Genomic DNA, 20714 nt, shown 5'->3' with positions numbered 1-20714 from the left:
CAGCACTTCAGCACCAAACTCAGACTTCATAATAAAGGACACCACACAGGGAGTAGCCATCAGCATGGTGAGCACGCTGCTGTTTATCTCTGCTTGGGGCCCAGCCTGCATGTTTTTACAAGAGGGGTCAGTGGGATGTGCTGGCCTCACCGCCCAAAGTGTTCAGCTCAAGGTGAATTGTGAGCTATTGCTGAGCACATAATGCGTGAGCAGTCAGAGCCCTAAATGTGTTCACCTGACCTCAGTAAATCCAGTTGTGTTCTACAGAAAGGTTCTGTTGGGTTCTGGTCAGACTCTTTGAATACGCCTTTGGATTCCAAGACTGAGCTGGATATTGATGTGGAGGTTCCAGCTCCTTCCAGCAGCTACCTGTAAGAGCCCATTACAATGCTAAGATGTAGACTGTCCTGAAACGGGAAAAAACCATTTGATATTTTGCATGCACAGAGAAAAATAACAACAATAATAATAATAATAATAATAATAATAATAATAGAATCTGTTTTCCTGTATGTAACGAGAGAGTTCCTCAGGCTTCCGGCTTATCTTGGTGGTCTCTTCTTTCTTGAGAGTCACAGCAAAAATTAAATTTTATCAGTTTAAATGGAATGGTATTTTAGAAGCTAGATTCTGGCTACCGTGTTTCCCCAAAAATAAGACCTAGCTGGACCATCAACTCTAATGCATCTTTTGGAGCAAAAATTAATATAAGACCCGGTCTTTATTTTACTATAAGACCCGGTCTTATATAAAATAATGTAATATAATATAATATAATACCGGGTCTTATATTAATTTTTGCTCCAAAAGACTCATTGGAACTGATGGTCCGGCCAGGTCTTATTTTCGGGGAAACACGGTAGCAAAGGATCTTTTCTTCCTTGGTAAGAAGGGCTTGGAGCTCTGTAGTGAGCACCTTAAGATACAAACAAGCATGAGGATAAGTTTGGGTCTGTAGTGTGGGTCATGAAAAGTCTTGCAAAACTAGAATTCATTTTTCTTTTTTCTCCTTGCTTTATAGGCATTTAAAGATACTCTTTTTTCCCTCAAAACTTAGAAAACTTTTTAAAAAAATTGAAATACATTTGACATATAACATTGCGTACTTTTAAGGTGTAGAATATGTTGATATATTTATATATTATGACGGTCATTATAGGGATAATTAGCACTTCTATGACATCATATGATTATCATTTCTTTTTAGTGGTTGGAAGAATTAAGATCTAGTCTCTTAGCAAATTTGAATATTATAATATTGTCTATATTCACTATACTGTACATTAGCTCTCTAGGACTTATTTACTGCTCGTTCCAAATTTGAACTCTTACGTCTGTCCTATCCCCTCACCCCCAGGCCCTGATACCCACTATTCTATGCTGTTTTTATGAGTTTGGCTTTTTTAGATTCCACATAAATGTGATATCATACAGTACTTGTGTTTCTCTGTCTGACTTATTTCTCTTAGCATAATAACCTCAAGGTCTATCCATGTTGTCACAAATGGCAGCAGGATGTCCTTCTTCCTCATGGCTGAATATATATATATATATATATATATATATATATATATATATATATATAAATCTTCTTTACCCATTCATCCATTGATAGACACTTAGGTTCTTTTCACAGCTTGGCTATTGTGAATAATGTGAATAAACATGGGAGTGCATATATCTCTTTGATATCCTGTTTTCATTTCCTTTGGGTATATACCCAAAAGTAGAATTGCTGGATGGTATGGTAGTTCTATTTTTAATTTTTTGAGTCTTCTCCATACTGTTTTCCATAGTGACTGAACAAATTTACATTCCCACCAACAGTGTATAAAGCGTTCTCTTTTCTCCACATCTTCGCCAACACTTGCTATCTCGTCTTGACAGGTGTGAGGTGATATCTCATTGTGGTTTTGATTTGCATTTCCCTGATGATTAGTGATATTGAGCATCTTTATAGGTACTTGTTGGCCATTTGGATGTCTTAGACAATGTTTTACTTAAAATTATTTAGTGATAGTTTTCACCATCAAACAGTATATTCATTTTACAGGTAGATTTAAAAAATAGTTTCAAGGCTCTTCTAGAGATCATGTCTCATGTGTACCATTTCTTTATCCTTTAAATATCCCTGCAGATAAAGAGTACCTAGCCTTCTGCACCTGGCATCCTTCAGTATTCCACACTGTGATGGGTTTTGTTTTTCATTTTTAAACTACCACTTATTGAATGCTCACTCTGTGCTGAGCACTATGCTAAGAGCTCTACATACATCACCTCATGTTCATCTAGCAATCCTGTGACCTAGGTATTATTATTCCTGGTTTCCAGAAAAGGAAGCTAAGACTCAGAAAAGTTAAATAAGTTGCCCTACGTCATATAGCTAAAGAGTACAGTGGCCGACATTCAAATCCAGGTCTCTCAACTCCTGCTTTCCCACTGTGCTTCTGACATTCCTGGGAAGCACTTTTCCTTGTTCTTCAACTTGAGTTGGAGTGGCCTGTAATTCAGTTCACAAAGATATACCTCCTTTTACAGTAAATATTGGACCCTGTAAATGATTTAAAGAGGTCCTACAGAGAGATTCTTCCTCCTCCTCCTCCTCCTCCCCTCCCTCTTTTATCTCCTTCTTTTCCTTCTTTTCCCTCCCTCCCTCATTCTCTCTCTCTCTGTCTCTCACTTTAAACAAAATATCTTTTGAGTTCTCTAACATTCTATAAATTAAGATTTTTGTACAGTGTTTAATAGATGTCTTTACCACATTTAGTCTGTACTTTTTTCTTGGAGAGATTTTTTTTTTTTTTTTGGTCAAACATATTAGGTCACCTAATAAATCACTAATTTATAGAGTCATAAAAATTTTGATGGGGAGAAAACCTATGAGATCCAGTCATCCAACTCTGTCAGCTTAAGAGCAAAGGAGGCTGGCAGAGTTCCCCTGGTTGAGTCAGAGCCTCAGTTACTCCACCTAAAACCAGAGGAAATTTTACTGCTTCTAAGGAGTTATCCTGAAAGTTCACAAATCAAAAAGAGATATCTAAATGGATATTTTAAATTATATTTAAAAGGAAAAAAAGACTCATATTAAATGGCAGTTTGTTTTGTTCTTACCACTGTCACGAGTATCCCCAAGATACGCTGCTACCACCAGACTGTGGCTGCCTGTAGGGCCTGCTCAGAGCAAGGCAGCCTCTCTGACCGGGTCCTGCCTGGGTTCTAATCAGAAGAGGGAGGTAGCAGGCCAGCCTCCAGGTATCCAGAAGGGCTTTTTGTTCCTTGGTCGTATTTCCATCAGTCCTTATCTACCTTTCCCCAACACTCAAGGAAATATCAGGAGAAGGGGACCAGAATGTCTGCAGGGACAGATGGTGACAACAGAGAAGATTGATGGTTTCGTGTTAGCTGAGCCAGCTTTCAACCACACAACTCAGAGGCCTGTCAGTGATGTGTGGACAAGTGATAGCCATGGTACTTTAAAAAAAATCAATCGTTTACTTTCATCCCAAGCTCCTATTTGGGGAGAAGGAATTCCAAATAGCATTTCCTAAAAGAGCTTGATAAATATTTGGTCCTTAACCAGAGACCAATGAATGAAAATTTAATACCACCCCCTCCTTTTAAAAAATTCCTTGCGTATAGACCATTGATTATCTTAGTGCAGCATTTAGGATGGGTTAGCTCTCAGCTGAGTTTTCTGCCTTTATGTTTATAACTGAATTTCTCTAAATGAAAAGCATCCATTCTGTCTGGCATAGACTCCAGGATAAGCATTGTTTCATACATTATCCTAATATATTTACAACAAGGCTGTTCTTGTTTTGCACAGAACAGGACACACAGTGAAGACAGTCAATGAAAGCCAGAATACCTGTTGTTACAACTGAGAACATCAAGGTCAGGTACCAAAGACAAAGGTCAGACTGCACATACATGGATGAAGCCAATTTCCCAGAAGATACAACTTTGAAGCGACAGGAAGATTTGCCATATGATGGGGATTTCTCCCAAATGAAGTTATACAATGACTACAATTTTACCTCAAAAAATGACATCCTTGGTATGTCAGATCAAACTATTTCAACAGTAGATAACCCTCAAGAAAAGGCTACACATAAAGAGACTTGCAGAAATGTAGATACGGCCCTGACGCTGGATAAAATGCCTGAAAATGCAGTCAAGAAAAAATATGACACAAATCTTCATATTCCAGCTAATAAAGGAGAACTTTCAAAGTCAAACGTTTCTGATATTTTACTGCATCATTTTTCCGAAGAGGAATTTTTAAAAGGTCAAGGCATAAGTTGTGAAACTCTCCCAGAGATCTCTAATGCTGACAGTTTTGATGAAGCTATTGTTAAAAACATTAGTTTGCATTATGTTAAGAATCCTTGGACAAAAGAACAAACCCCAGAACTCACAGACCAACTCAACCCCAAAAGGGATGGTGACAACAGCAATAAGAATAGTCGTTCTTCAACTACAACAGAAGAAGATACCTCTGATTTAGAAGAGCCAGTAGCTGCTGGAGACGGCAGCCATCCAGAAAATTCCAATTTTCTAACTAAAACCAAGAGTCCAAGGAATAAACAAAAACGTTGCCAAGGGCAGACACCCCAGAAACAGCAGACTGAAAAAGCACGATCAGACAGTGGGTTCATATATGGTCAAAGTCAAGTTCATTACCTGTTCTCTGATTTCTCTAAGGTTGGCTCCAAAGTGAAAATTCCTAAAAATAACCTAATTGATAAACTCTGTACCATAGATAAACAAGCCAGCTTTTCTCCTAAACTGAGAGATAAGTTAGCTACTGTGCAAGCTATTTCAGGAAGCATGTCTAGATCAAATTGTGTTGAGATAAAGAGCAGAAAAGGAAAACTACTGAACCTTCACAACAGGTAGAGAGAGGTATGTGAAAGTAGTCTCCAGGGAATACATAATCAAGGCCACTGCTCGTCTATTATCAGTGTGGGTCCTTGGTTGGTGATTGCAACTGAGTTCTAGTTCTGACCGAGAGTACTTTGATCTTGCAGAAGCTCAGTCAGTGGGTGTCTTCCTGAGAAGAATCAGGGGCTGGACTAATAACACATCACAGAATAAAACCACAATTCTTCCACCTGGAATTTGAGTCCCCTTCATCTTTTTTCACTTTATCCTACCCTTCTAAACTTAGCTTCCCTCCCCCAGAGTCATCCTCAGTTACCTGGCTGGACCCAACCTCTCCTCAGGCTCTGTACTCTCTGAGCTCCTGCCTTACGTGGAACAACCCATCTCTGCTTACCAAAGACCTGCTCTTTTTAACAGCCTCCTTCAATTCCCCACGGGCCACGGGACTTTTCAGAACCCCCAGTCACAATCTTTCCCATCCTTGCTTGTTTAGTATTCTGTTAAAGCGTTTATCTCAGTCTGCTTTGAATCATACTAATTTGGAAATCTGTTTATTACACTAGATTTGAAGACTCTAGAGGGCAGCAACCTTGTCTTCATGTCTCCATTGCCTAACTTCCCCCGGAGGTCTGGCCCTGTATCTTACATATGTTACACCCCTAGTTATTAATGCTAAATTAAATCGAATTAAAATCTTTAATAACATCTTCAAGATTGTTATACTGGTAACTAGTACAAAACTGTGTTAATGTTTAATTTATACTATTTCCTCTACCCATCTTCCCATCGTCCCACCTGATTCCCCAACATGTTAAGGCTCAGGTTCTCATGGATTATTTGAAATTCAGTAGTCAGGTAAATTCACATTAATGATCAAAGTAAACATTTTAGTTTTCTGGCACTTTGCTAGGACTGTGTGATCTTTCTTTTAACCTTATATGAAAAGCACCTGGACTGAACACTCTGCCTATTTCTGTTTTTACCTTGTCACGCTTCAACTCCCTTCTCTTTCAACTGAATGCTCTGGGTAGTTTGATCAGAGCTCCTTCCACCACCACCACCACCACCACCACCGCCGCCACCACCACACACACACCCCTGGAGCCAGCAGCCCATCTGGCCTTGACTGGGATGCTTCTCTAGATCTTGTAGAAATGTGCACCCCTATGACATTGGGAAGTCTCAGGGTTCCTCATTCTGCTTGTAGGAGAGCACACTTGGGGGTGCACAGGTCTCAGTGTCCCATGGTTATCAGGAACAGAACGGATAGCAGGCTTCTCTCTCTCTGTCAGCGGGAGTCTCAAGTCAGGTGTCACGTTGTCTCTAGTCCTTTCAATTCAGGGTGATGAACTGAACTCTATATGTTCCATATCCACCATGTAATTGAGATATGCATAATAATTATAGTCTGATTTGAGCACTAGTTCCCTGGCACTAGCGTGTTTCTGAGCTTTATGTGTTGGGAACAGTGGGAAGACCCTTAGGGTAAGTCACTCTGGAATTTTAAGTTTAAATTGTCTTAGGCAGTTAGCCTGGGTTGAGAGGAAAAGGGCATGTCCTGTGTCAACCATCACTGTCTTGACACACATCTTGGAACTTAACGCACACTGTTTCATATTGTTCCCTAGAGTGTGGCTACCACGTGTTTGGTATTCGTCAGAGCAGCAACAACAAAGCTGGTGACAAGTCCAACTATGGTCCTGCTCTCCTGGAGCTTATATTCGAGTTTTAGGAAAAATGCTTGAATATTCCATATAAAAGTGTCACACATGATAGTGGTAACAGCTGACATGTATTGAATGCTTATCACATGCCTCATATGACGGCAAGTATTATACTTAACATTTAATCCTCATAACAACCCTATGAGGTTGGTTCTACAACTGCCCCCATTTTACTGCTGAGGAGTTTGAAGTTTACAGTGATGAAATAATGCCCTGTGTCACCTGGCAGGTAAGTGTCAGAGTGGAATTCAATCGTGGCCTCAGAGCCCCAGCTCTTGACACAACACTGGGCTGTCTCCATGAGGTTGGAGGTATGGAGGTCGACCAGAACACATCAGGTCATTCTGAATGATGGCGCCATTGATCAGTAACAGTGATGTATTCTTACCTTTAATTATGCAGATGGAGCCCACAACACACCCCCATGAAGAACATCCTGCAGGTACTAGCCTTTTTAAATCTCTTCAATTTACATACACATTTTGAAATCTTTTTTTAATACCGTGTTTCCCTGAAAATAGGAACTAGCCAGACAATCAGCTCTAATGCGTCTTTTGGAGCAAAAATTAATATAAGACCTGGTATTATATTATATTATATTATATTATATTATATTATATTATATTATATTATATTATATCATATTACATAAGACTCGGTCTTATATTATAGTAAAATAAGACCGCGTCATATATTAATTTTTGCTCCAAAAGACACATTAGAGCTGAAGGTCCGGCTAGGTCTTATTTTCGGGGAAACATGGTAGCAAATGGTAGTGATTGCCGCAGACTTCTATTTTCAGTACTTAATAAATCTGCAATGAACTTGAGGTCAATGGTAGCCAAAATCTATTTTTTTCTTATATAGGAACAGAATCTGAGACAAGTCTTTTTAAGTTGGCATCAACCTCTCAGAAAGACCCTTCATCAAGTTCTTCTTACATATTTCAAAAGATATCCCAAGGGGAAAAGATGTGTCAGAAGTTAAAAGAACAGACTGATCAACTGAAGATGAAAGTAATACTTTTAAAGCTTATAATGAACAATAGAAGTAACCAAATTCATATATAAGACACCATGCCATTAACGAAATATTGCATGTTTTCACTGCAGGTGCAAGAATTTTCCAAAAGTATAACAAAGGACTCTCCCTATCATTTGCAAGACAAGAGACTGGTAACAAATTTTATCCAGGTTTTAAAATCTTTCTTAGGGAATTTGACATGGGTAAATACAAATGGCTTTATAGCACCATGTCTTCTCTACATTGGCAGGAGTGGAAATGTTTTGCTGAAGATTAAAAGCAGCAATCTTGTCTTTATCTCTTGGATAACATCGCCTAGAGGCCTGGCCTGGCCTCGTGTTATACATATATTACGCCCTTAGTTATTAATGCTAAATTGAATTGAATTACGATCTTTAATAACATATTTCAAGCCTGTTAAATTGGTAATTATTTAGTACAAAAGTGTGTTAATGTTTAATTTATGCTATGTCCCCTTTTCCTTTCACCCCATATTCCCATCCCCCCACCCAACTTCCCAACATGCTGAGACTCGGAATCTCACTGATTATTTGAGGTTCAAGGGCTGAGTGTTACAAAGGCTAAAAGAGCTTAGACTTCAATTTCTATATGTATTCAGCCCTTTCTTTCTCAGGGGAATCTATCACTGTTATCCCTCACCAGTCACCCCATAATAAACCTGAGGTCATGGTAGTTTCAACAGAATAGCAAATCAGCTGTTACAAAGGACAAGCTCATCCAGAGTTGATAGGTCCTGGGGGATAGAGCTTATAAAAATTGCCAGTATCTGGCAACTCAAAAAGCTGAGACTGCTAGAGTCAGAAAAGTTGAAGGTATAGTTTAGGCCACTAGGTCAGCAGATGTAAAAGACAAAAGCAAAGCTCAGGGCAGGCTGTGCTTCAGAAACCAGACAGCACAGACAAAAACTGGAGCACCCAAATATTAGGAGACATTCTTCTTTATTCATTCATTTGTCATACTGATTAAATAACTCATTCATTCATTCAAGGAACACTTATCAGGTACTTCCTATGTCCCAGACTCTATACCAGGCACTAAGGACTTGGAGATGAAATAATTTCTTTTTCAAGAGGCTTATAGTCTCCTAGGAACAACAGATTGGTAAATAGACAAGTGACATGCAGCTTGAGAAACGTAACAGATGATGTTAATGACAGCCTAGAAGAGATGCCCTGCCCCCCGCCCTTGCCAGTTAGAGCAAGATACTCTGGAAGTCTTCCGGAAGTGATGTCTGAGCTGGGTATTGTAGGAGGAATTTGGGTAAGCTTGGCAGAGTAGTGGACAAAAGGGTGTTCTAGGAAAAGGAACCAGCAGGTGTGATGGTCCAGGGACAAGAAAGAGCTGATAGTGTGAGGAACTGCATGACACTGCAATTGACCAGATGGTGAAGAAGAAGGGACCAGACTAGAGAGATAGACAGGGACTACATCATGAAAGGCCTTTAAACCACTCTGAGGAGCAGAGATTTCATCCTGAGGTTGAGTGATGGGCAACACTGGAGGATTTAAAACTGAGAAGTAGTGAGCACCATGGAGGCAACACTGTAGGGACAGAGATTGGCCAGGAAGCCATAATCCAGGTAACAAGTTATGAGGGCCTGAGCCAAGGCTGGCAGTGAGGATGAGAGGGGGACAAATCTCAGGGTTTAAGGAAGTGGTGGCATGCTGAAAGGGGTGGAGAAAGGAAGGAGGAGGCTTGGACGAAATCCAGACTTCTAGCTTGGGTAACCAAAGTCAGGAATAAAAGTGGAGGATCCAGTGCAGAATGGGTGTGGGAGGCAGTCAGGAGGCGAGGTGTCAAGTTCAGCTGGGGACATTTGGAGGTCCCTATAGGACATCCAAGTGGACAGGTCCAGTAGGCAATCAGCACAATGGATCTGGACCTCAAGAGTTGTTTGGGCCAGAAATGTAAATTTGGGTTTAGTTGGGTTGAAGCTATGGGGTATCTGAGGTTGCCTGGGCAAACATCCAGAGTAAGCAGTGAAGTCCAAGGTTAGAATCCTGGGAACCAGCAACCAAGGGCAGGTGGAAGAAGAGGGTTCCACAAAGGAGACCCATGAAGAGACCTGAAAGGTCATTGCTGACCTGGAAGGGGCAGTGCTCCAGAGCCAAGAGACAGAAGGGTTTTAAGAGGGATGTGGACCACACCATCAAATGTTCAAGGAAGGAAGGAAAGGAAAATGTGCAGTGGATTTGGGAACCAAGATGTCATGAGGGACCTTGGCAAGCCCAGTTTCAGTGAAGTGATGGCTCTCTGGAAGCCAGATTGCAGGAGTTAAGGAGTGAATGATAAAGGAGATCTCCAAACACCTAGGCTTTCGGGAAATGGGGCAACACAGAATTTTAAAGGGCCGAGCAAAGCAGAGGGAGCTGGGTTCAAGGCACGAGCCTTCTGAGGCCTCGATTCAGGGCGTTTCTTCTGATGTTACAGGCTATGTGGGGATTCATGAGAGGAGCCTAAAGGTGACTCCTGAAAGTGTCACCCTTGCTCTGAGAGTCCCAGGCCCACTTGTTTCAGTGTCGGAGGAAGGCCAGACAAGGCTAACACCAACCTTCTTGGCAGGAGCAGTAGCACATAATAGAAAGCATGTGGGTATTGGAGCAGAGATCCTAGTTCTATGTATTGGTTATGTGATCTTAGACATGCAGCATAACTTCCCAGATCAGAGTTATTATGAGAATTAAATGAGGTACATTTTTGGCTAGAAAACTGTGCCCTCTCTTCTGAGATGTAACACAATTCAAATTCCAAGATCCTAAATTATAATTTATCATTGGCTTTTTCTTTTCTCTTTCCTTTGAACACCTAATTCTTTCTTGTAGCTTTAACTGTCATTTTCATGCTACCAAGTCATAAATTACCTGTCCTAACTTCTCATCTATTATCTCCAAGTGTTTGTTTGTATCTTCATTTCGATATCCCATTCTCACTGAAAATTCTACCTCATCCAGAGTTGTAGATTTTGTTGATATTGACATCTTCATTCAAGCATGAGCCTTTCCAAATTCCTCATTTTATTTTATTTTTTTTCAATTTCACTGGGGAACATTGGGGAAGTGTGTTTCTCCAGGGCCCATCAGTTCCAAGTCGTTGTCCTTCAATCTAGTTGTGGAGGGAACAGCTCAGCTCCAAGTCCAGTTGCCATTTTTCAGGCAACCTTGTTGTTGAAAGCTTGCTTTCTAACCAACTGAGCCATTCAGCCACCCCTCTGGAAGGGAGCTCAGTGGCAGCTCGTCTTCAATCTAGTTGTGGAAGGCGCAGCTCACTGGCCCATGTGGGAATCTAACCAGCAACCCTATTGTTCAGAGCTCGCGCTCTAACCAACTGAGCCATCCGGCCGCCCCTCCAAATTCCTCATTTTAGTCAGGGCTTTCATGTTCTTCCCATGTACCAAGCTAGACACCTGAGAATTGTCTGTGAGATTTACAGTATCCGTCAGGGGCCTGACAGGAACTCGATGGCTTACTCCCATGGAGTAACCAAGGAGAGTTTAATAAGGCATTATTTAAGCACAGTGTGGGCCAGGTTAAGGGAAACCAACAAGTGATGGAAAGCATCTCATGGAAGGAACAGTGGTGCAGAAGGGACGGAGGAAGAACAGATACTGGAGCCAAGGAGAGCAGCTGTAGCTGTCAGAGTAGCTAACAAGCTCTGCAGATTTCGGTAGAGACAGAGCCAATCCATGATGACACAGTCAGGAGGACATTAGGGAAATAAAGACCCCCTAACTCAGCCTTCTTCAGTTCCTCTCTCCTGCTGTTGCCTACCATTGGCTGAAACCAACCAAAGCCGAGGCCAGGGAGCCCACTGATGCAGTCCACTGAAGATCAGCCTCCTGGCTGGGGCACAGAGAAAGATGGAGGACAGATCTGGTGGGGGAGGGAAATGGAAAACATCTACCACAGCTGCTATTTTTTATACCCAATAGCCAATATGTTTCCAAACTTGTTTATTCATTTGTGATAATAAGAATTAATAATGATGATAGATAGCTACCATCTATTGAGTATGTACTAAGCATATCCTGGCACTAAGCTTTATCTCGTTTCATTTTCACAATATGAAATAAGGGCTAGGCTGGTTAAAAATAATTGCAAAAACCGCAATTACTTTTGCACCAACCTAATACCGTGTTTCCCCGAAAATAAGACTGGGTCTTATATTATTTTTTACTCCAAAAGATGCATTAGGGCTTATGTTCAGGGGATGTCATCCTGAAAATCATGCTAGGGCTTATTTTCCGGTTAGGTCTTATTTTCGGGGAAACACAGTATTATCTCAGATGAGAAAACTGAAGCTTAGAATTCAAGTTCCCTAAAATCATACAGTTAGTAGGTGACAGAGTTTGAACTTGCACCTTGGTGTGTGTCTGGTCCTGTAACCCCACTATGCTGTATTCCTGCCCTTGGCAATCTCTCTCCACTTCATCCTTTCCTCTCCATTTTCATGGATACTACCTGGTCCAGGCCCTCCTGAACTTCTTCAAGCCTGACTTAAGTTTCACTGTTTCCATGGAACCATGGCGAAGTACTCTGATCCAAGGTCTCTTTCCCCAGCTGGACTAAATTCTCTGAGACCAGTGCCCATGGCTGATACAATTTTTGAATCTGTCACTCTTTTAGCCCAGGGCCAGACAGAGGCAGCGCTCAGGGAATGTTTGGACTGGGGCTGTGGGACTAAAATCTCGATACTCTAAGACAAGACCCTGACGTGCTCGGTGTAAATACGTGGTGATGGTCTGGAAGGCCCATTCGCAGCTTTTGGCTAAACTTCCTGCTGTTCCTTCCCTATCTCACCCTCTAAGTGCCACAGACTCAAACCCAGGTCCTCTAACTTCAATTCCTTTTTAAGAGCTATGTGGCATCACGCATACTTCCTAGAGCTCCAATTTCCTCCTCTATACATTGAGATGATAAAATCTACTTTGCAACATCTACAACACTGATGTGTAGACTAAATCAGATAACGACTGGGGAAAGTACTCTATAATCTACAAATATGTAGGATTATTAACGTCCCGTTAAAGAAATCAGAGAAACTGTACTTTTCAGCTTTGTGATATGAGGGTGATGTGAACGTCGAGATGGCTCTTGTCTGTATTTTAGATGTCAGACTTTGAAAGAAAACAATCACCAGGAAAATGACGGTGGCTTCGTTTTGACACTACCGTAGGGTACATACACCCTCACCGTTTTTTTTTGAAAAACAATGACGTGCGTGGGTTTACATGGAAAAGATTCCAGTGACTTCTCTGCTACATACAGGTCCTGGAGAAGCTGCAGGGACATCTTCAATTGCTGGAGCAGGAGTTTCTGGCCAACAAGGAGAAGCACCTGACTTTGAAGCAGGAAGTCCTCAGGCATGAATACCCAGCTGTCAGTGACTTTGTTCCAGAAAGGTCAGATTTAAACCTTATGAGGTGGAGGTTCAGAGGAGCGGCCCCAACAGCTGGGATTCTGATGTGGCTGCCGATTTTTTGCTTGGAGAGCCACTGGTCTAGGGTCAGTAAAAATTGTGTCCCCAATGAATAAGTGTCACCCCATGCAACAAGTACCATATTTTGCCGTGTATAATGTATTCCCCCGTGTATAATGCACACCCACGTTTTTGGCCCAAACTTTCAGGGGAAAAAAATCTTTCGGTTTGATATTTTAATTCAAAGTTTTATTTGTTTACATTTTGGTATTTGGTTTTTGTATTATAAAGGAATTTTAGCATTTATTTTTAACATATTACGGTACAAGAAATTTTATGTAACAAATAATTACAAACTACAAGAACAGATACAAAGGTATAAGAAATTTTACGTACCGGTAACAAAGTTATAATATTTACACATCACAGAAAGCCAAGAACTCTTTGTTATTGCAAGTCTGTCCAAAGTTCAACAAAACCAATGATCGTATTTCAGGGTATTATTTTGCATATGGATATCGTTATTGATTTCTAGAGTTACACTTTTAATTCCTAAGCGTAAATAAAAAGAATCAAAAACATTTATTTAGATACGGAATTAGTACTACCCATGTATAATGCGCATCCTTATTTTTCCCTCACAAATTTAGGCAGAAAAGTATGCATTATACATGGCAAAATACGGTAATAAGGAATTCCTGCTAAGCATAAGGTCCTGTGCTATGCTATGTGCTGACCCAGATGGAGTGCCCCAAAGAACAACTGTGTCCTGGGGGATATTGGGCCACCATCTTACATTTTGTCATGTGTCATGATAACTGGTTTGAGACTCAGAAGAGCACCAGAACACCCTAGAAAGGCTTACATGCTAACCCCAAAGGGTTTTCTCCTCTCTCAGCACCTCAGTCCTGTCCTTCACCCCATACCTGGCTTCATTTCTCCTGCCTCGTTCTTTTCTTCTGGCCCTCTTTTCTCCACTTTTCTTTCTCATCCAACAGACAATTCCAAAGGGGCAGTGGGCAAGACAGGATCAATGTTGGGTTGGTTCATGTTTGGGTGAGGGACTCACAAATCCTGATAAAGAGAAAGCATTCAAACTTAAAGTCAAATGATCCCTGAGTTAATGCCCATTAGAAACTTGGATGCACATTCATTGAAGTTTCCAGCTGGCTCTTTTTATGGCACCACGCTCCTCTATCCAATCCAAATAATTTTAAGATGTGTTCCAGGACTCAAAGCTAGGATTGTTTCCATTTAATTTCCTGGTATGAATTAAAAGAATCCATTTAGTGGGTTTAATATTTATAAGTTCAGCTCTTTCTATTCACAGCATTTTTGACACAGAATCATTCTTAATGCCAAAAAATATTTTAATGGTTTATATTTTAGCACTAGCATCTTGAGGCATTTTCCCAAAAGTACAGTTTTACTTTTTCAATATGAAGTAAATCTCTACTATTATTTATAATTCTTGTCTGAGTAATTAGACAGCTAATTACTGGGGGGGGATGTGAATATTGAGTCCCCCTCCCCCAGAGGCTTATTTTTCTGGGGGGAATAAAAGGATCTCCACATGCTTTCCCTATTTGTTTAAACATGAACGAGTAAGGATATTTCTTTTCCAAGGAATCCCACTTGTTTTGGCAGTCCTTTTAAAGCCATGTTTCTGTGTACATTAAGATCAAAGTTATGCAATGCTTTTTATATCCAGTTACACCCACTGTGGCTGGCCCCAGTGTAAACCAAAGTTTCAACTGCAATTACAGGAGAAGCTTCCCGCGTGGGGGCAAAGCAAGGACCCAGCTTCTCCCACGTCTCAGCAAAAGTCACCTCAGTTAAGCAAAGCTTCTCAGTTCTAGATTGGTCCTCTTGTTCTCACATGGACATGGGTCAGTGAGCAGAACTCCATACAACCCTTGAGGTCTTGGTATGGTGAGAACCTTCTAAGTGTTGAGTCCAAAAGCCACTGCAAATGGCTTTCTGAAGGGGAAATAATTCTGCCAATTCATTGCGTAAACACTTGTTGAACACTTGTGTTCATATCAAACCTTCTTATTGGCCTTAAAAGATGCAAAAATAATTGGATTTCATGCATCTTGTTTGTCAGACTGTAGTCTGATAGTCATTTGCTTCTTTCACACACCAACACCCAAAGCCAAGGAGTCAAGAATTGGGGTTCCACCTCCATCAATCCCTTTTCCTGAAATTATCAGCACATAGTCTTGTCTTCTGCTCACAAATTCCCTCAAAAATGTCTTTTCTCCATCTCCAAATCTACATGTTTTCACCTTCCCTTTCTTCCTTCACTCAATTTCTAACCATTCAGCTGTGGTCCTTGAGTCCATGTCTCCCCACGACCTAGAGGCCTTGCTTCATTGTTTCTCGTCCTTTGAATTTTCACTCTCTCCTTGTCCCTTGCTTAATTCTCTTCTGCCTGCTAGAGTAGAACACATTTTCTTATATTTTATTTGAATATCAATATGGTTTTTCATGCTTAGATCCTTGTCCCACCACTTACTGAATAGGTCAGCCTTTCCCCCACTGGTTGGAAAAGCCACTTTTATCATATACAAAACCTTCACATACGTATGGGACTGGTTCTATTCTATACCATCGATCTACTTCTACATTAACCACACAGTTTTAAATTACTATAGCTTAGTATATATTTTGAAACGTTTCTTATTTTTAAACTTTCTTTAGCTCTTCTTATTAAAACTTTATAATCAGCTCACCAAATTTCCTTAATAAAATTCCATTTGAATTTTGTTCAGGATTATGTTGAATTTACAGATTAGTTTGGGAAAAGTTAAAATCTTTGCAATGAGTATTCCCCTTGAGGAGTATGTTTTCTTCACGTAGATTTTACACATTTTTTTGTTAAATTTCTCCTAGCTCTTTGATATTTTTTCTGAGTATTGTTAATGTTTTCCCTAATTGAGATCTAAGAAATAAAGACAATTGTATATTTAACTTGTACTGGGCTACCTTATGCAATTCTGTTCTTAGTATTTCATTGTTTTTCAGTTAACTGTCTTAGTTTTTAGGTATGACAGTCATAGTATCTGAAAGGAATTGTAGGGTACCCCCATTCCCAATTTCCCCCTAAATATTTGTACTTTATATCCTTTCTTCCCTCCATTTTTTGTATAGTACATTTCTTTGTATTATTCCATTTGTTAGGTTTTCTAGAACAATATTGAAAATACTAATGAAAATAAGTATTCTTGTCTTATTCCTAGTAGTAATGGGAAATGCTTCTAAGTGTGATGATTGCTGTAGGTTCAAGTACATAAGCTTAATTAGGGTTTTTCTTTTTTAATTTATAAAAATGTTTAATGAAATGAGATTTAGAAATCTAGTTTATCTGCTTTAATCTATTAATGTAATGAAATACATTAATAAATATCCTAATTTTAACTATTGAATGAATTGGGAATTTTTTCCTATTTATGTTCCATAAGAGTTACTTAAAGTCTTGGTAAAACTCACCCATAATCCCATTTGGATTGGGTGCCTTTTAAAGGGTAGATTTTTGACAATCTTTTCTATTTTTCTCTGGTTATTAGTCTTTTCAGATTTCCTACCTCCTTTTGTGTATATTTCAATCCTCTATACTTTCCTCTATACTATCCATTTTACCTAGATTTTAAACTGTGTTGATATGAAGTTGTTCAATTCCATTTGATCTAAACTTTTTCTTCTAGTATTTTGCACTTCTCATCCTTAATATTATTTATGCTTCTCAGATTTTTGCAGTTTATTTTATAGCTATTTTCAAAGAAAACGTTTGATTTAATTGATCAAATTTTATTACTCCTTTTATAAATCTCTTCCTTTTGGGGAGTTTATTTTGTTGTTCTTTCTCTGCCTCTGTTTTGAATACTTAGTTTATTGAGTTTGAATTTTTTCCCCTTAAAAGAATACATTTTAAGACTGTAACTTTTCCTGAAAGTACTACTTTAGCTGCATTATACTTATTTTCATATATTGTTCTCTCATTATCCACTTGGAAATTATCTCTAATTCCCTTTTTCATTTCCTATTTAACCCAAACCTTAGATGAGTATTAAAATTTTCCATTAGATCATGGTTTTTCTTGCTATCTTTTTATTATTAAGTTTTAGTGATCAGAGATTGTAGGTGGTGTAATTTTTTTTAAAAAACAGAAGTCAGTCTACTTTTTAAATAAATTTTATTGGGGAATATTGGGGAACAGTGTGTTTCTCCAGGGCCCATCAGCTCCAAGTTGTTGTCCTTCAATCTAATTGTGGAGGGCCCAGCTCAGCTCCAAGTCCAGTTGTCGTTTTCAATCTTTAGTAGCAGGGGGCGCAGCCCACCATCCCATGCAGGAATTGAACCGGCAACCTTGTTGTTGAAAGCTCGCTCTCTAACCAATTGAGCCATCCAGCTGCCCCTCCAGCAGCTCAGTGGCAGCTCGTTGTCTTCAATCTAGTTGTAGAGGGCTTAGCTCACTGGCCCATGTGGGAATCGAACCAGCAATCCTGTTCAGAGATCGCATTCTAACCAACTGAGCCATCTGGTCACCTCTGATGTAATTTTTTTAAGACTGTATTTTTAAGAGCAGTTTTAGGTTCCCTGCAAAATTGAGAGGAAGATCTGGAGATTTCCATACACCCCTTGCCCCCCTCACATGCATAATTTCCCCCATTATCAACATCCCCCACTGGATGTTACAACTAGGTTTCTGGGCAGGAATTCCTGCTCGTTCTCATGAATTTTTTTTGCTTTCTCATTCCCGAATCCCGAGAAAAGTTGGTCGGGAAATCGGGGAAATCGGCTCCTTTAACCCGGTAATACCTACAATGGGAAATAAACATACTACTCACAATGTATCTCTTAGACATTTTTCCTATTTATCACTAGGATTTCCGGGCAGGAATTCCCACCCGTTCTCGGGAATTCTTTTCACTTTTCTGTTCCCGAATCCCGAGAAAGGATGGTCGGGAAATCGGGAAAATCAGCTCCTTGAACCCAGGTGGTTGGTAGTATTGGACGTCACATTGTGGAAACAATTCATCGTGGAGAACAGAAAACAGTTTATATCTCGGGATTCGGGTACTGGAAAGCGAAAAAAATTCCTGAGAACGTGCGGGAAACTCTAGTTACAACTGATGAACATACGTTGACACATCACCCAAAGTCCAGGTTACATTAGGGTTCACTCTTGGTATTGTACATTCTATGAGTTTAGACAAATGTATAATGGCATGCATCCATCTTTATAGTATCATATAGAGAATTTTCATTGCCCTGAAAATCCTCTGTATTCTGACTATTCATCCCTCCCTGCACACCAAGCCCTGGCAAACACTGACATTTTTATTATCACCATAGTTTTTCCTTTTCCAGAATGTCACAGTTGGAATCATACAATATACAAGGTCTGCCAATTAAGTTCACAAACTTGTTGCTACGATGTTGCTAAAATTTTTTGATATTAGAGGGATCATTCATTATGAATTTGTACCACTGGACAAACAGTTAACCAAGCTGTTTGGAAGTGCTGAAAAGGCTGCATGAAAAAGTTAGATGACCTGAACTTTTCACCAACAATTCGTGTCTCTTGCATCACAATGCACCATCTCACACAGCACTGTCTGTGAGGGAGTTTTTAGCCAGTAAACAAACAAATAACTGTATTGGAACACCCTCCCTACTCACCTGATCTGGCACCCAATGACTTCTTTCTTTACTCAAAGATAAAGGAAATATTGAAAGGAGGACATTTTGATGACATTCAGGACCTCAAGGGTAATAGGATGACAGCTCTGACGGCCATTCCAGAAAAAGAGTTCCAAAATTGCTTTGAAGGGTAGACTAGGCTCTGGAGTCAGTGCATAGTTTCCCAAGGGAAGTACTTTGAAGTTGATGGTAGTGATATTCAGCAATGGGATATGTGGCACTTTTTCTAGGATGCGTTTGCGAACTTAATTGTCAGAGCTCATATGTAGTCTTTTCAAATTCACTTCTTTCACTTAGCAATATGCATTTAAGTTTCCTCCATGTCTGTTCATGACTTCATAGCTAATTTCTTTGTAGTGCTGAATAATATTCCATTGCCTGGATATAATACAGTTCATTTATGCATTCACCTACTGAAGGATATGTTGGTTGTTTCCAAGTTCTGGCAATTACCGTTTTCCCTGAAAATAAGACCTAACCGGAAAATAAGCCCTAGCATGATTTTTCAGGATGACATCCCCTGAACATAAGCTCTAATGCGTCTTTTGGAGGAAAAAGTAATACAAGATCTGTTCTTATTTTCGGGAAACACGGTATAAATAAAGCTGCTATAAACATCCATGTGCAGGTTTTGAATGGACATAAGTTTTCAACTCCTTTGGTTAAATACCAAAGAGCATGACTGCTGGATCACATGGTAAAAGTATGTTTAGTTTTGTAAAAACTGCTGAACTGTCTTCCAAAGTGGATGTACCATTTTGCATTCCAATCAACAGCGAATGAGAGTTTCTATTTCTCCATGTCTTTGCCAGCATTTGGTGTTGTTAGTGTTCCAGATTGTGGCCATTCTACAAGTGTGTAGTGGTATCTCCTTGTTGTTTTAATTTTCATTTCCCTGATTGACATATGTGAAGCATCTTTTCATATGCTTATTTGCCATCTGTATTTCCTCTTTGGTGAGGTATCTGATAAGGTCTTTAGAACATTTTTAAAATTTGGTTGTGGTTTTATTTTTAAGTTTTAAGAATTCTTGTATATCAGATGTGTCGTTTGCCAATATTTTCTCACAGTCTATAGCTTGCCTTATTCTCTTGACATTGTCTTTTGCAGAGAAGTGTTTAATTTTAATGAACTCTAGTTTATCAATTATCTCTTTCATGGATGGTGCTATTGATGTTGTATTTAAAAAGTCTACACCATTCCCAAGGTCATCTAGATATTTTCCTATGTAATCTTCTAGGAGGTTTACAGTTTTGCATTTTATATTAGGTCTATGATCCATTTTGAGTTAATTTTTGTGAAGGGTATAATTCTATGTCTAGATTTATTTTTCTGCATGTGGCTGTCCAATTGTTTCAGCACCATTTGTTGAAAAGATTATTTTTGCTCCATTGTACTGGCTTTGCTCCTTTATCAAACACCAGTTGACTATATTTATGTGAGTCTATTTCGGGGCTCTCATTCTGTTCCATTGATTTATTTGTCTAGTCTTTAACTAATACCACACTGCCATGATAACTATAACTGTATAGTAAGTCTTGAAGTTGAGTAGAATCAGTCCTCCAAATTTGTTCTTGTGCTTCAATATTATGTTGGCTATGCTGGGTCTTTTGTCTCTCCATATGAAATTATTATTATTATTTTTCAGGTTCTATTTAAACTTTAAAATCAGTTTGTCAATATCCACAAAAAACACTGGCTGGGATTTTGATGGGAATTGCATTGAGTCTTTAGATAAAGTTGGAAAGAACTGACATTTTGACAATATTGAGTTTTCCTATCCATGAACATGGAATATCTCTCCATTTATTTAGTTCTTTGATTTCATACATCAGAGTTTTGTTGCTTTCCTCATACAGATCTTATACATATTTTATTATATTATACCTAAGTATTTAATTTTGGGGGGATCCTAATATAAATGGTATTGTGTTTTTAATT

The 20714-nt window shown here is 39.4% G+C and overlaps 1 protein-coding gene across 1 annotated transcript in view; it reads left to right on the top strand.

Annotated features, from left to right (window-relative positions):
• The first annotated feature begins 3842 nt into the window (after positions 1–3842).
• Positions 3843–20714, top strand: part of AKNAD1 (AKNA domain containing 1) — a 34828-nt gene continuing 17956 nt past the window's right edge. Inside the window, 6 exon segments of the mRNA XM_033093750.1 lie at positions 3843–4852; positions 4855–4896; positions 7006–7050; positions 7476–7624; positions 7721–7783; positions 12917–13050. Coding sequence (XP_032949641.1) covers positions 3853–4852; positions 4855–4896; positions 7006–7050; positions 7476–7624; positions 7721–7783; positions 12917–13050 — 1433 coding nt within the window. The 5' untranslated portion in view covers positions 3843–3852.

Source organism: Rhinolophus ferrumequinum, chromosome 22 (assembly GCF_004115265.2).
Source record: "Rhinolophus ferrumequinum isolate MPI-CBG mRhiFer1 chromosome 22, mRhiFer1_v1.p, whole genome shotgun sequence".
NCBI classification, from domain to species: domain Eukaryota; kingdom Metazoa; phylum Chordata; class Mammalia; order Chiroptera; family Rhinolophidae; genus Rhinolophus; species Rhinolophus ferrumequinum.
The sequence above is the reverse complement of the archived record's forward strand: the minus strand, read 5'-3'. Positions and strand labels throughout refer to the sequence as shown.